The 16,752-nt window shown below is 37.4% G+C and overlaps 1 protein-coding gene across 1 annotated transcript in view; it reads left to right on the plus strand.

Moving 5' to 3' along the window:
* Positions 1–16,752, plus strand: part of LOC149788633 (gamma-tubulin complex component 6-like) — a 129,455-nt gene that overhangs the window by 82,931 nt on the left and 29,772 nt on the right. Inside the window, exons 24-28 of the mRNA XM_089974721.1 lie at positions 5,273–5,362; positions 8,124–8,289; positions 10,140–10,281; positions 13,329–13,485; positions 16,594–16,631. Of these exons, the coding sequence (XP_089830847.1) occupies positions 5,273–5,362; positions 8,124–8,289; positions 10,140–10,281; positions 13,329–13,485; positions 16,594–16,631 (593 nt within the window). The remainder of the gene's footprint in view (positions 1–5,272; positions 5,363–8,123; positions 8,290–10,139; positions 10,282–13,328; positions 13,486–16,593; positions 16,632–16,752) is intronic.

The following is a 16,752-nucleotide window of genomic DNA, read 5'->3' on the forward strand; positions in this document are numbered from 1 at the left end:
TTGGGTTACAGATCACTGACATCCCACCTCTGTCTGCTTGGGTTACAGATCACTGATATTCCAACTTTGTCTGCTTGGGTTACAGATCACTGATATCCCACCTCTGTCTGCTTGGGTTACAGATCACTGACATCCCACCTCTGTCTGCTTGGGTTACAGATCACTGACATCCCACCTCTGTCTGCTTGGGTAACAGATCACTGACATCCCATCTCTGTCCGCTTGGGTTACAGATCACAGATATCCCACCTCTGTCTGCTTGGGTTACAGATCACTGACATCCCACCTCTGTCTGCTTGGGTTACAGATCACTGATATCCCACCTCTGTCTGCTTGGGTTACAGATCACTGATATCACACCTCTGTCCGCTTGGGTTACAGATCACTGATATTCCAACTCTGTCTGCTTGGGTTACAGATCACTGATATCCCACCTCTGTCTGCTTGGGTTACAGATCACTGACATCCCACCTCTGTCTGCTTGGGTTACAGATCACTGATATCCCACCTCTGTCTGCTTGGGTAACAGATCACTGACATCCCATCTCTGTCTGCTTGGGTTACAGATCACAGATATCCCACCTCTGTCTGCTTGGGTTACAGATCACTGACATCCCACCTCTGTCTGCTTGGGTTACAGATCACTGATATCCCACCTCTGTCTGCTTGGGTTACAGATCACTGACATCCCACCTCTGTCTGCTTGGGTAACAGATCACTGACATCCCACCTCTGTCTGCTTGGGTAACAGATCACTGACATCCCACCTCTGTCTGCTTGGGTTACAGATCACTGACATCCCACCTTTGTCTGCTTGGGTTACAGATCACTGACATCCCACCTCTGTCTGCTTGGGTTACAGATCACTGACATCCCACCTCTGTCTGCTTGGGTAACAGATCACTGACATCCCATCTCTGTCCGCTTGGGTTACAGATCACAGACATCCCACCTCTGTCTGCTTGGGTTACAGATCACTGACATCCCACCTCTGTCTGCTTGGGTTACAGATCACTGATATCCCACCTCTGTCTGCTTGGGTTACAGATCACTGATATCACACCTCTGTCCGCTTGGGTTACAGATCACTGACATCCCACCTCTGTCTGCTTGGGTAACAGATCACTGACATCCCACCTCTGTCTGCTTGGGTTACAGATCACTGACATCCCACCTCTGTCTGCTTGGGTTACAGATCACTGATATTCCAACTCTGTCTGCTTGGGTTACAGATCACTGATATCCCACCTCTGTCTGCTTGGGTTACAGATCACTGATATCACACCTCTGTCCGCTTGGGTTACAGATCACTGACATCCCACCTCTGTCTGCTTGGGTAACAGATCACTGACATCCCACCTCTGTCTGCTTGGGTTACAGATCACTGACATCCCACCTCTGTCTGCTTGGGTTACAGATCACTGATATTCCAACTCTGTCTGCTTGGGTTACAGATCACTGATATCCCACCTCTGTCTGCTTGGGTTACAGATCACTGACATCCCACCTCTGTCTGCTTGGGTTACAGATCACTGATATCCCACCTCTGTCTGCTTGGGTAACAGATCACTGACATCCCATCTCTGTCTGCTTGGGTTACAGATCACAGATATCCCACCTCTGTCTGCTTGGGTTACAGATCACTGACATCCCACCTCTGTCTGCTTGGGTTACAGATCACTGATATCCCACCTCTGTCTGCTTGGGTTACAGATCACTGACATCCCACCTCTGTCTGCTTGGGTAACAGATCACTGACATCCCACCTCTGTCTGCTTGGGTAACAGATCACTGACATCCCACCTCTGTCTGCTTGGGTTACAGATCACTGACATCCCACCTTTGTCTGCTTGGGTTACAGATCACTGACATCCCACCTCTGTCTGCTTGGGTTACAGATCACTGACATCCCACCTCTGTCTGCTTGGGTAACAGATCACTGACATCCCATCTCTGTCCGCTTGGGTTACAGATCACAGACATCCCACCTCTGTCTGCTTGGGTTACAGATCACTGACATCCCACCTCTGTCTGCTTGGGTTACAGATCACTGATATCCCACCTCTGTCTGCTTGGGTTACAGATCACTGATATCACACCTCTGTCCGCTTGGGTTACAGATCACTGACATCCCACCTCTGTCTGCTTGGGTAACAGATCACTGACATCCCACCTCTGTCTGCTTGGGTTACAGATCACTGACATCCCACCTCTGTCTGCTTGGGTTACAGATCACTGATATTCCAACTCTGTCTGCTTGGGTTACAGATCACTGATATCCCACCTCTGTCTGCTTGGGTTACAGATCACTGACATCCCACCTCTGTCTGCTTGGGTTACAGATCACTGATATCCCACCTCTGTCTGCTTGGGTAACAGATCACTGACATCCCATCTCTGTCCGCTTGGGTTACAGATCACAGATATCCCACCTCTGTCTGCTTGGGTTACAGATCACTGACATCCCACCTCTGTCTGCTTGGGTTACAGATCACTGATATCCCACCTCTGTCTGCTTGGGTTACAGATCACTGATATCACACCTCTGTCTGCTTGGGTTACAGATCACTGACATCCCACCTCTGTCTGCTTGGGTAACAGATCACTGACATCCCACCTCTGTCTGCTTGGGTAACAGATCACTGACATCCCACCTCTGTCTGCTTGGGTTACAGATCACTGACATCCCACCTTTGTCTGCTTGGGTTCGAGTCTAGGCTTGGCCAATGTGGATACGTAAACAAGCTTGCCAGTAACTTTACATGGATTGGTGTTCTTCCTGGGATTTTCAGGATTCTTTCTCCAATAAATATACTTTCTGACATGTTTAACCAGTCATATGCTGAAAAATGGCATTAACCCACCTAGAAAGCAGACCATCATATAAATGGCGTTGTTAGAACTGGTTCAGGGCTTGTTGGTAATGATAAATTGTCAGAGTAAAGAATCCGGTGATGTAATATCATGGAAAAGGGGCTTTGAACCATGGAAATTTAGCAGTGGTATGAAATAGGGCAAATAGATTTTTTTAATGTATTCATTTGTATTTATTAATCAACATTCTGTGTACAGCATTTTGTATTTGTATTCTCCATTTCTTTCAAAATGTATTCATTATTATTTTTATGTTTATTCTGTGTGCCATTGGCATTCGTTCTGCATTTTATTACATTCATTATGCATTTTGTTTTAATTTCACTTGTAACATTACCCATTTCAAGTACTGTACATTCATAATCAAGAAGCCTTCTATATACTTGTATTACGATAATATAGACATCATCATAGTAGTATTAAATTTGTATGATAACACTTCCCAGACCATTAATTCAGTCAGGGCTCATGTGAGGGTCACTATTCTAGGCAGAATCGTGGTTTCCTGCCATGGTATTCTGCGTGTAGTAAAGTCTTTTCTGAGGTCATCATTTCTACAAGAGAGGGTGTTTTAAGCATGTTTTTGATGAAATAATACAAGTCAAACCGGATCCAATGATTCCTTTATATAATAGTCACCAGGCTTCAATGGCCATTCTCATTTTCACCTTGTGAACGTTTCATTATAAACTTTAGTATGAAATGTTCACCTGCATCAATGGTCAGTGGCCAGGTGTTTCCTAGTCAAACACTGATTTCTTGCTACATAAGTGTGCACATGAGCATATTGACTATGCAGATGAAGCATTTTCCCAAGGAAACCATTGATGACATAAACACATTTAATGTAAATTGATGTGTAGGCCTGCCTGTCAGTCAGTCTTTAAATTGTTTTACCTCTTCATTGTTTTGAATAAAGTTACAATAAATTATTTGTTGGGATGAATATGTAAGGTAAATCATCATTCTAATAGTCCTCCCTCACCCCCTTTGGAGGGGTGGAGTGATGCACTGATGACCATACTAAATTTATATTCATCAGAAGAGATTAATATAAATTGGCATCAGCTTATCAAATTTTATCTATTCAACAATTACTGCATAATTTTATATGAGGATCAAGATAAGTTATTCCTAGAAAATGTACATAATGTGAAAAATCTCAATTTATTTATTTATTTACACATTCATAGAAAATGTACATAATGTGAAAAATCACAATTAATTTATTTATTTCCACATTCCTAGAAAATGTACATAATGTGAAAAATCCCAATTAATTTATTTCCACATTCCTAGAAAATGTACATAATGTGAAAAATCCCAATTTATTTATTTATTTCCACATTCCTAGAAAATGTACATAATGTGAAAAATCCCAATTAATTTATTTCCACATTCCTAGAAAATGTACATAATGTGAAAAATCCCAATTAATTTGTTTATTTCCACATTCCTGCTTATAAGGACACTTTAGTAGGGTTTTTCTCTTAATTTTTTTCACAGTACATGTGAGTTTCAGATCAAATGTGGCATCACTAGGAAAAACCTGCAGTTCACAAGAATTTACAAATCAGGTTAATTTAAAAATTAATGCTGAGAAAAGTTCTTTACATCTGAAAAACATGTTAATTATCAGAACAGTGATGAGTAATAATTTCTTTTAAAGAACCACCATTTCCAGTTTGTAAGCCACAGCACAGTTTTCTATTCATTGTAGATCCTACAAAAGCATCCTATGCGCAGGCAGTCCTGAATGGAAAAAGTGGCTACATGGCCCCTACCATGTCAGCTAGTGTGGTCATTTAGAAAACACAATGGTCACAGAAATCCTTACCTATTTCATGTTTATTCAAGAAAATTCAAAAAGTTATTATTATCAGCCTCCAATGCTGCAAGCCTTCCATGACAGGATTTTCATTCCTCATGCTTGAGTAATGATTCTCCTTTAGAATTTATTTTGAACATTCAAAATGAACAATCCGTCCTTCCTGTATGGTACTTGGAAAATAAATGCAGCAATATATTTGCTTAAGATTTCATCTTCTCTCCATTACATTTTCTAAGCATGCTTATCAACCATGTGTTCTTCATTGGCGCCTAAGCTAGTAAAAAACAGTAAGACATTTATATCAACCAATGAAATCAGTTGGTTTATGCATCTTTGGCAATGGTCGCATTCTATTCAGTAAGCCAGCTTGTGATGCACTTTGTTGAGTTCGTCTAAAATCAACCATAAAAATCTTTTATCATTTTTTTTCTTGAGTCTTCTTCGTGTACCCTATGGGCACTGTAGAAGCAGTTATCTTTCTTTGGAGATGAAAAAATAAGGTCACTTGTTCAAACCTAAATTTGGCTTTGCATGTTTTGATGGACTATCAGTGCATTATCATTACAGAAAAAGAAGCAGGAAAATACTCTCGCCTGCCAGAACCAAAGTGGATCAAAGTGGAGGTTGAGCCATACTGTGATAACTTTGATTTTCTCTGTAAGTATAGTCAGTTTTAAAATACTATATAAACTGTCAGATACAGCATAAATTTCATCTTCTTTGCAAATATTCTTATAAATGAAGTAAATTTTATAGATGACATGATCATTTTTGAAAGACAAATCTATGTTTAAGTAGTTACATGCATGCTAGATAAATGATATTTGATGGTGTGTTATATACCACATTGGAGATCATATCTTCCATTTGATGGTGTGTTATATACCACATTGGAGATCATATCTTCCATTTGATGGTGTGTTATGTACCACATTGGAGATCATATCTTCCATTTGATGGTGTGTTATGTACCACATTGGAGATCATATCTTCCATTTGATGGTGTGTTATGTACCACATTGGAGATCATATCTTCCATTTGATGGTGTGTTATGTACCACATTGGAGATCATATCTTCCATTTGATGGTGTGTTATGTACTACATTGGAGATCATATCTTCCATTTGATGGTGTGTTATGTACCACATTGGAGATCATATCTTCCATTTGATGGTGTGTTATATACCACATTGGAGATCATATCTTCCATTTGATGGTGTGTTATGTACCACATTGGAGATCATATCTTCCATTTGATGGTGTGTTATATACCACATTGGAGATCATATCTTCCATTTGATGGTGTGTTATATACGACATTGGAGATCATATCTTCCATTTGATGGTGTGTTATATACGACATTGGAGATCATATCTTCCATTTGATGGTGTGTTATGTACCACATTGGAGATCATATCTTCCATTTGATGGTGTGTTATGTACCACATTGGAGATCATATCTTCCATTTGATGGTGTGTTATGTACTACATTGGAGATCATATCTTCCATTTGATGGTGTGTTATGTACCACATTGGAGATCATATCTTCCATTTGATGGTGTGTTATGTACCACATTGGAGATCATATCTTCCATTTGATGGTGTGTTATGTACCACATTGGAGATCATATCTTCCATTTGATGGTGTGTTATGTACCACATTGGAGATCATATCTTCCATTTGATGGTGTGTTATATACCACATTGGAGATCATATCTTCCATTTGATGGTGTGTTATGTACCACATTGGAGATCATATCTTCCATTTGATGGTGTGTTATGTACCACATTGGAGATCATATCTTCCATTTGATGGTGTGTTATGTACCACATTGGAGATCATATCTTCCATTTGATGGTGTGTTATGTACCACATTGGAGATCATATCTTCCATTTGATGGTGTGTTATGTACTACATTGGAGATCATATCTTCCATTTGATGGTGTGTTATGTACCACATTGGAGATCATATCTTCCATTTGATGGTGTGTTATGTACCACATTGGAGATCATATCTTCCATTTGATGGTGTGTTATGTACCACATTGGAGATCATATCTTCCATTTGATGGTGTGTTATATACCACATTGGAGATCATATCTTCTAAGTCAAAGTCATGGTTTAATATTTTAAGTTTTCTGTCAGAGCTTTTAGAGATTAGGGATGATATATATATATATATATATATATATATATATATATAATTAGAAAATGTTCCACATAGATGTCAGTTCTTCAAGGTCAAAGTCACAGATCTGTGATTTTGAGTTATTGCACTTTTTTTCTCTTTATCAACATTTGGGGTCCTATTTTCATGGTCAGGATTACAGATGTATATATTTCAAGGTTGCTTTTGTTTCTGCTGTAGATGTTAAAAGTTAAGGTTCAGAGGTCATGGTACACTTACATTTTCCTATCTGATGGCATCTCATGTTTCCCATTCAAAGTTTTTATCTTCACTGTCATGGTAGAGCTGTGAGTGAGTACTCAGGTACCTGCCAGTTGATAATAACTCAGGTAATAAAATGAGCCACCAGTGTAAGAGTCAAATTTACGCCCCTCTGAAAGTTTCCCCAGGGAAAGAATTGGCTAGTTGGTTTTTCCCCCAGTGATTCTTTCACCAGGTAAACTCTCAGCAACTTTTTCACCCTTGAAAAAATACATGTTTGCATGCCATTCATGCCATTGTCTACCTACAACAAAGTAGTTCAGGTTTGTACACATTTAATGCAATTTCCCTTTTGATCTGGTACCCAGGTAACCGATCGTTAAGATCAATGTGTACCCAGTAGATGTTTACTAAAAAATTTCACATACATGTAGATAGTCTTTTCAGATGAGGTACACAGCAGATGTGTGAATAGTCTTGGCATTAAAAAAAAAAACTTGTGTCCTTATGTCTGAGTCACATTCATGACAGTCAGTATCTTCCAAACTGTTTGAGATATCTTCATGAAACTTTGTATGCACTTGTATCATACATAATAAGAGTTTATACTCTTTATAGAATTTGGTTTGTCAGATTAGTAATTTTAGAGTTATCTCCCCATGTTTGAAAATTGCATGTACACTTCACATCTTAACCATTTGAGGTATCTGCATGGAACTTCATATGATCTTGTGTCATGGTTAATGGATGTATTTTGAAAATGAATGGACTTGGTCTGGTCAGTATTGTAAGAGATATCGCTGTTTTTAAACAGATTTATGTCACTCCATCTCTCAATCACACTTTCAACATCAATAATTTCCAAACTATTCGAGGTCTCTGCATGAAAAACATGGTATATATTTGTATCATGCATCATCACAAGAGTTTTTCACATATATGAATTGTGATTATCAGATTGTTACTTTTAGAGTCAGGAAGTATTCTGTAAACACATACTTACAAATTGAGTTTCCCTACAGGTTCCCCTCCAGCAGCCGATCTGATGGCAGAGAGCCTCCCCAGCACATCTCCATATGGCACTCTTGGAGACTATGGACTTAGCCTCAGTAGTGATGTACAAGGATTCCAATATCTGTCTTTACCAGCTCTGCTAAAACAGTCTATAACAGCCCCACTTCTTGCCCAGTAAGTTGCTGAATCTGCTGTTGTGTCTTTTTTGTGTGGTTTTTTTCTATTAAACCTGCATTCAATTTACATAGCCAAAATGTATGAACTATTTTCAAGATGGAAGTGTTGATTAATTGATCCATTTTATTACTGGAATTTGATTTCTATACAACTTCTTGAAATTGCTGTAAAGAAAAATATACACACAAAGCATTGACTAATTATTTCAGTGTTTGGATTTCTCACCAAGTACTGAGCACCCGTAATGATATTAATAAAGCAAACATTTATGTATTGATACTTTTGTATTGGTTTGTAGTTTACTATTTTTGTTTATCAAATTCAAGATGCCATGAAAATGTTTACATCCATCCTTAGACTGAAAGAAGAAAAATAATTTCTAAGCAATAACTTAAGTTATATCACAGACCTGGATTAAATTTTGTAGATGGATTGCACTTACATTAAGAAAGAAACCTGTTGATTTTGGAGTCGAAATGCCAGAGGTTAGGATCACTGTGATTGAAGGAAAAAAATTTTTTTTGCATGATAACTTTAGTTGCTAGAAGTAATTGACCAAATAAATAAATTGTTAACCCAGTTATTGCCAGTTTATTGAAAGACTTGTGGTGTCTTTCATGTTGTTTGTACAGAAAATGTTTCCATAATATACTTGTATTTGCTATCAGATGAGCATGAGGTTTTGTTCAAACCTTGATTTTTTTGCAGATAGAATTGTTAAAAATTTTAACAGAATATCTTACATAGAATAGTGACTTTAATGTTGGTCTGTTATCTTTTCCAGAATCAGAAAGATTAACTTACTAATCAAATGTTTTTGGACAATTTTACACATTTTCAATTCGGATATTGATAATTAATAAGATCTGGCCATCCATTTGTTTTTCACATGATCATTGCTCAAAATACATCTATGAAGACATTTCCATACTATTTTAAAATTTAAGCTCAGTTTCTTTGCTTACAGTAATTACAGCTGCCCAATCTGACAGAAATGAGCTGATTTTTTTGTATCATATACAACATGTAGGAAGAGTAACCATTTTGGATATTGACATAGAGTATGGCCACAATATGACAAAGTGGGGAGGGGACTATTAAAACAACAACATGATTGCTGTAGGCATCATGGGTAATTAGGATCAACTATGGTATGTTTAATTCTTACAATAAAAATTGGACACATTAAGCCTATCAAAAGTTATACTTGAACATGGTGAAATTATAAATATTTTTATATACCACCTTTCATTCAAAGCAAAGCTTTGTGTTTTGCATTATAGAGGGGTCTCTTTTTTTGCATGCTTTGTAAAAAGCAGTAACAAAAACCATTATTTGAATGGAGAACACACAAGTGTAGACCATCCAAAAGCATATGACAATTTAATACATGACTTTTATACAGGGAATTAGGGGATGCGGTAATATGAATGGCAATTGCATCCAGCTAGCCATTGAATAAAGATGGCCATTAATACAGGTTTGACTATATTTATTTGATTTAATTGTCACCTACATTATTGTGTATAAAAGATTGTTTTGATTCAGTTTTAGTCATTTTAATAGTAGATTCATGGTTAAACTTTTTTTGTTACAAGATAAGATTCTAATACTTTGCATTTATTGTTTTTTTTTCATACTGTGATAGGAAATGTTTACTTTGTATAAGATGCACATATATTGCTCTAGAATTCTTTAAAATTAAAGGTTTGAAAAGAAACAAAATAATTTATGCTCATTATATTGTTTCCACACACACACACACACATCTTAAATATTATTAATGAAAGAATTTCATTCGTGAATACATAAACATGACAGGCTACAAATGGTTTCTTTTCTTGCAGGACTTCGCTTGTCAATCAGTGTATAGTCAACTACTTCTTGGTAGGTTTAGCAGTGGAGGAACATTTTGAGGCACTGCACAGATATCTGTTTATGGCTGATGGAGATTTTGCTGATATTCTGGGAGATCTGCTGTTTGAAAAGGTTTGTAAGCATATTTTTGAGATGGAAAGAAAGTCTTAACTAAAAGAATTTTTATGTAGCATTGTGTTGCTGCCTCCCTATATGAAGGAGACGCACCGCTCATCCCGTAGCATGTTGCTGCCTCCTTATGTGGAGGAGATGCACCACTCATCCCATAGCGTGTTGCTGCCTCCCTATGTGGAGGAGATGCACTGCACATCCCATAGTGAGTTGCTGCCTCCCTATATGAATGAGATGCACCGCTCATCCCATAACATGTTGCTGCCTCCTTATGTGGAGGAAATGCACCACTCATCCCATAGCATGTTGCTGCCTCCCTACGTGGAGGAGATGCACTGCACATCCCATAGTGAGTTGCTGCCCCTTATGTGGAGGAAATGCACCACTCATCCCGTAGCATGTTGCTGCCTCCCTACGTGGAGGAGATGCACTGTACATCCCATAGTGAGTTGCTGCCCCTTATGTGGAGGAAATGCACCACTCATCCCATAGCATGTTGCTGCCTCCCTATGTGGAGGAGATGCATCGCTCATCCCATTGCATGTTGCTGCCTCCCTATGTGGAGGAGATGCACCGCTCATCTCATGGTGTGTGGCTGCCTTGCTATGTGGAGGAGATGCACCACTCATCTCATGGTGTGTTGCTGCCTTGCTGTGTGGAGGAGATGCACCGCTCATCTCATGGTGTGTTGCTACCTCCCATTGAGGTGGAGATTCACTGCCTATGCCACATAGCATGTTGCTACCTCCCTTGGAGGAGGAGATGCACCACTCTTCTCATAGCGTATTGCTGCCTCCCATCGATTAGGAGATGCACTACCACCACCCTGTCACAGGTAGTGTGTCGTACCCTCCTACTAGGAGGGATCAACAATACACCCTACTTAGTCGTGCATCAATTGACGATCCTATATCCTCTGATCATCACACTAAGGCCTTATGGTATATGGATAGGGTTTAGACCGAGTTCCCCCTATCCACCCTCTACCACCTCATTATGAACATAGGGAGTCCAACCTGCAGGCTCAGGCTAGGGTAGGGGATGGAATCGATATTCCCCCCTTTCCTATTATCCCAATGAATCCCTATGGACATGCATGCCCCCTCATAACAGAGACGATGCTGCAGCTCGTGTCCCACCATCAACTCATCGTTGGATGGAAACCATTCAGAAGGCTTGAGGGATCACTTCTTCCAGGATTGACAGACATTCTCGTCTCTCTCCAGCTCTTGCCGCTCCTTCAGTCCCTACTAACTGTGTTGCAGTACGGGACATTGTGCAGAGTGTTCCTATACCCTCTTCATCTCCTAGGGATTTAGTGATTCCTACACAATCTTCAGCTCAGAGTGTCCTCGATGATGCTATTTCCATTGTAGTAGACTCTAATGAGTTCGACACGGAGGAAGCACAAGTGATGCCTGCTCTTACATCTGCTTCCTCATCTTTGTTAGATGTGGAAGAGGAGGTATGGTCTTTTGACAAGGCAATAAGTGAAATCTATCGCCTTTTACCTACTAACTTGCACCGCTAACCCATTGCACAGTCCAAATTTTCTCAAGGCATGGTTATTGGTTCAGATTTGCACCTTGCCAATATTATTAAGTATTTTCAGCTGCGGAGACCTGTCTCACTCTCTCTCTTATGGCTAGATGGAATCTTTCTTGTGTTTTATGGTCATTAACCAAAACCCAATTAGAACCATTGAGTGAGGCTTCTTTTCCAGACCTCACTCTCAAGACTGTGTTTCTGCTTGCTCTTACCTCTGCATGATGATGAAGTGAGATTCGTGTCTTATCTATTGATACTGGCTGTCTCCAGCTAAATGGGAATAATGATTTGGTTTCCCTCCCTTTTCAACCAGGATTTTTAGCTAAAGATCAATAACCTTCAATAGCTCCATTATCAATAGAAATCCCCAAGTCTCAGTTGAATCTGTGCTACGGATGATACAGATAGGCTTTTATGTCCCGTAAGGACACTCCATTTCAATCTTAAGGCATCCAAAGGAAAAAGAAAGGGTGACTTTTCCTCCCTCTCTAGAGCTCCGTAGTCATTTCAGCTACCACTGTTTTATGATGGATTGTCACCACATCAAAAGGGCATACCAGTCTCTCACTGATCGAGAACCTTCCTTTATGAAACTTAAGGCCCATGAGGTTCAAGCCATTGCAACCTCATGGGCCTACCTTAATCACTCCTTCTTGGAGGACATTATAAAGGCAATATTTTGGCATTCCCATACTACCTTTTCCTATTTTACCTCCACTCCTTATAACAACAAAGCACAGGCATCCTTTCTCTGGGTCCCATCATTACAGCACAATCACCTATCAAAACAGTGAGCTAGCTGTGCTTGTTTTGCACATAACATAGCATAAACTGCATGAGGAATTGTATCATACTTACAATTCTTCACTCTAATTATGCACATCAAATGGACAGTAACGTTTTTGGGCATGAAAAAGAAAGCTAAACAATAGCTATGGGTAAGTATTGCATAATTAAAGTTAGTTTTACGTCCCCACAAAACTACATATCTTTTTCATCTGTCCAATTGGATTTTAAAATATGACCCCAAAAAGTATAACTGTTGACATATGTGTTAGCATGGCCATTAAGATGTACAGAGGGAGGAGATGGTAATTTAAAAGAAGTTGACTGAAACATCATGTATAAAACTTTTTATGTATTAAAGATGATATCATTCTCAAATGCATATTGTTGACGTATCTTTAATAATTTCTTTAACCTATAATAGAAGGACATATCATCAGCAAACTAAAATTATTAAGAAATGACACATTTTGTGTCCAGTGTAACCCCATGTGACACTGACCCAGTTTACAGTTTAACTCGTTTATGACATATTATATAACAAAGGGGAAAGAACACCTACCTGCCTTACTCCATTGGTTACATGGAAGGAGCTGGATGCTACATTCCTCAGTGCACATAGTACAAACTGTTTGCCATACCAGTTAACTAAAGTATGAACTATGTAGACAGGTATTTGAATATTAACGCTGCATTTGTTTTTCATTTTAAAGCTTTCTACAAATCCCCAGCCACAGGAGATGTTGAACCCCATGTTTCTAAATGGGGCACTGAACAAAGCCATTAGGTCTTCAATTAATTCTGATGACCAATATGCAGACAACCTCAGCTTTGCCCTCAAGTACTTCCCAGCTGTCTTCAAACACAACTGTAAGTTTCAGAAACAGTGTAATACATGGACATGAAGCACTCATGACAGTTGCAAAAATAAAGATCTGTGTACAGTCTGGAAGTAACATGTATTGATTAAATTTGGGTGGTGAGATTAATTATTACTGTTATATTTTTCCTGACCAGTTTGATGAAATTTTTTGGCATGGGAAGTCATTGAAACAGGTTGAAAAATGCTTCTATAAACTTCTTTCCTTATATTGTTCTAGAAATAAATCTCATTTATCTAATAATCTCTCTTAATATTTGTAATGTTGAATGTCTATGCTATAAAAAAGGCACATATTTTATGATGGTATTAACTTGAAGATTCAAGTAATTTAACACAGATTCAAATTGAATAATTTTATATAGATATAGATTATATCCTTGAGTTACACACTGTGTGACAGAAGTAATAGATACTGTAATACACCTCTCCCTGAATAACTTGTGCACAACAGGGTTCAAAAACACAGATTGCAGTACAAATGAGGGCATGAGTTACCAAGGGACCTCTAAAAATTTAAGAAGGGGATGCCATCTTAGCTCAGCACTTAAGAGATGGGGAGGGGGGGCTGCTAATTGGTTTAAAAATTATAATTGCATTTGGGAATAATTGTAAATAAAAGCTTTTTCTAATGAAATTGTTTGCTATTTTTTATATAAATTACTTTTTCTTCTCAAGATAACCAACCTCTAAAAGATTGTGATAAACATTATTCCACGATATTTTGAGACACATCACGTATACCTCAGGAAACTTGGTGTGTTACAGTACTGTTTTTTGCATGTGAATGTTAATTTCTATGATTCACAACAATATAAGATTTATTTTTAAAAAAATTAAAGACATTTAAATCATGGGATTATAGCCATCAGTGTCAAAACTTTATTTTTTTTATCTTGTTCCATTAGTAACATGTTTATGCTGCAGTTTCATTGTAAGAAATAGTTAAGTTCCTGCTCTTATTTGAGAAAATGTGTGAGTGCAAATTCAGGAATTTTAGTTCTCTACAAACTTTAGAAATCTCTTAGCCATAATACACCTTAACTGTGAAACGACTTTTCATGTACCAAATACTTCTTTTGCTTGCTTCTCTTGCTATCGTTAATCACAATTGTGAATTAGTAGGATAAACCACTAATTAATGTTAGATACTTTAATTATGTTACCTGCATAATAATATTTATAGCAGTGTAGTTGGTCAGTTGTGATTGCTATCTCTTATGTGGGAAGAATTTGCATGCCTATTATTTTTTTTATTTCACACTGTTTTTTATTTGATACAAAAGATACAGTTAACTTGATAATACAAAGCAGGTCTGCTTTTAAATGATTGTAACAATTCAACAAACAGTTATGCAAATCAGAGATAAAAACACAGTCAGTACTTAATTAGGTTCTCTTAAAAACTTCATAGACACAGATGTGATGGTAGATTGACACTTCATGTTTGGATACAGTGATTACAGACCGCTCTGGTGGCCTAGTGGTTAGAGTGTGTCTCGAAAGTGGAAGGTTGTGTGTTTGACCCCAGGCCATGTCATACCAAAGACTTACAAAAATGGTACTAACAGCGCTCAGCATTAAGAGGTTAGTGTTAGGACTGGTCAACCTGGTGTGAGGATAATGTGACTGGGTCAGACATCAAGCTACATGTCTGCGGCATGATGCCTCAGTGCTGGACATCACTATAAACTGCCACACTGCAGACATAGTAGCGATATGACTGAAAAATTGTTAAAGCTACATTAAAAATCCTAATCACACACACGCACAGTGATTACACTGAAACTGAATTAAAAGATAGAACTAAAACACAAACTTTACCCGACAAAACTTTATTTCATTGACATTTATTTCTTCAAGGGCTGCCACCATTACTGACAATTTCATAGATTGAAATAATGTCAAATATTGTTTTATTTACAGTGGGTTTTTTTTTTATAGAAAATTTATTGAAATATATGAGTTAATATTAAAAGTTGCAAATTTTATGATGTTGAATCAGATTTCTGGGCACTAACTGCCATTTTCGATGAAGAAAATGAGGAGTGCATCAAAGTTTCATTTACTGGTTTTTATCACAGTTTTCTTCACATTCAACAAATAGAGTCAATTCTTCAGTAATTTGCTGAGTGAAAATAGGGTCTATGCCTGACCCTGCATTATAAGCAGGTTTATCAGTTATCTAGATGCAAGTTATTGTCAGAGTGAGAGGTGTATATAGATACAGCATATATCCTTGAGATACACTCTTATATGAATTCAATCAACAGACTTTCTAATGATATACTACCAGAGAAAATCTTGGGCGTTTTGTGGGAATGGAATTTATGTAAAATTTTTGACCACATCTTTTAAGGATTTTTCATATTTTTACCTTTGTCTTTCACTGTATATCCGTTTTATAGAACTTAAAGATCTTTACTTTTTAACACTTGTTACTTCATTGTAATGATTATTTGGTATGCATTCTTTGCTGTGGTTTATGTTTACCATTTCTTATTATTTAGTACTTCATTGTAATGATTATTTGGTATGCATTCTTTGCTGTGCTTTATGTTTACCATTTCGTATTATTTAGTACTTCATTGTAATGATTATTTGGCATGCATTCTTTGCTGTGCTTTATGTTTACCATTTTAAAATATATGCACACTTGTGAAATTCTGTAAAGGAAATCAGTATTTTATGGATTTATTTATCTTAGAAATTATATTATTTGTATAGAAACATAAATATTTTAAGTTGCTGTTTTTCAGACTCTTCATTTGTCTTCTTGTTGGCAGCCTAGTAAAACAAATATTGTTTTTAATTTTTTTTAATCAAGATATATTTTATACTAAATCATTGTTCATATTAAGCCAAAGAAACTGTGGAAAGATGTTGAGGATGTAAAAGCCATATTATTTGTTATTATTATATGATAAAAGTTTGATATTACAGCATTCTGTACATGATCTCACCCTTAGATAAGTAAAGGATTTTGATTGACACTTGTTGTCTACATAATGCTCATTAAGTTTAAAGTTTTTTATGGTAAACAAAAATCCTGATAAATATGCTTTCATATTATTTTGAGTTTTTAATTTGAAATTCAGCTCATGATACTCTTGATTGCCTGGAACTGAATTACAAGGTAAGTTCAAATGTTCTATTTTTGTATACTTACTACTTTTTAGAGTACTATTATGTGTTTTTCCATCCATTTGTCAATCTATCTATTCATCTTTTGACAGATTAATTTTGTAATTGATATC

Source organism: Sinohyriopsis cumingii, chromosome 11, assembly GCF_028554795.1.
Source record: "Sinohyriopsis cumingii isolate HCF-2022 chromosome 11, ASM2855479v2, whole genome shotgun sequence".
Classification (NCBI taxonomy): domain Eukaryota; kingdom Metazoa; phylum Mollusca; class Bivalvia; order Unionida; family Unionidae; genus Sinohyriopsis; species Sinohyriopsis cumingii.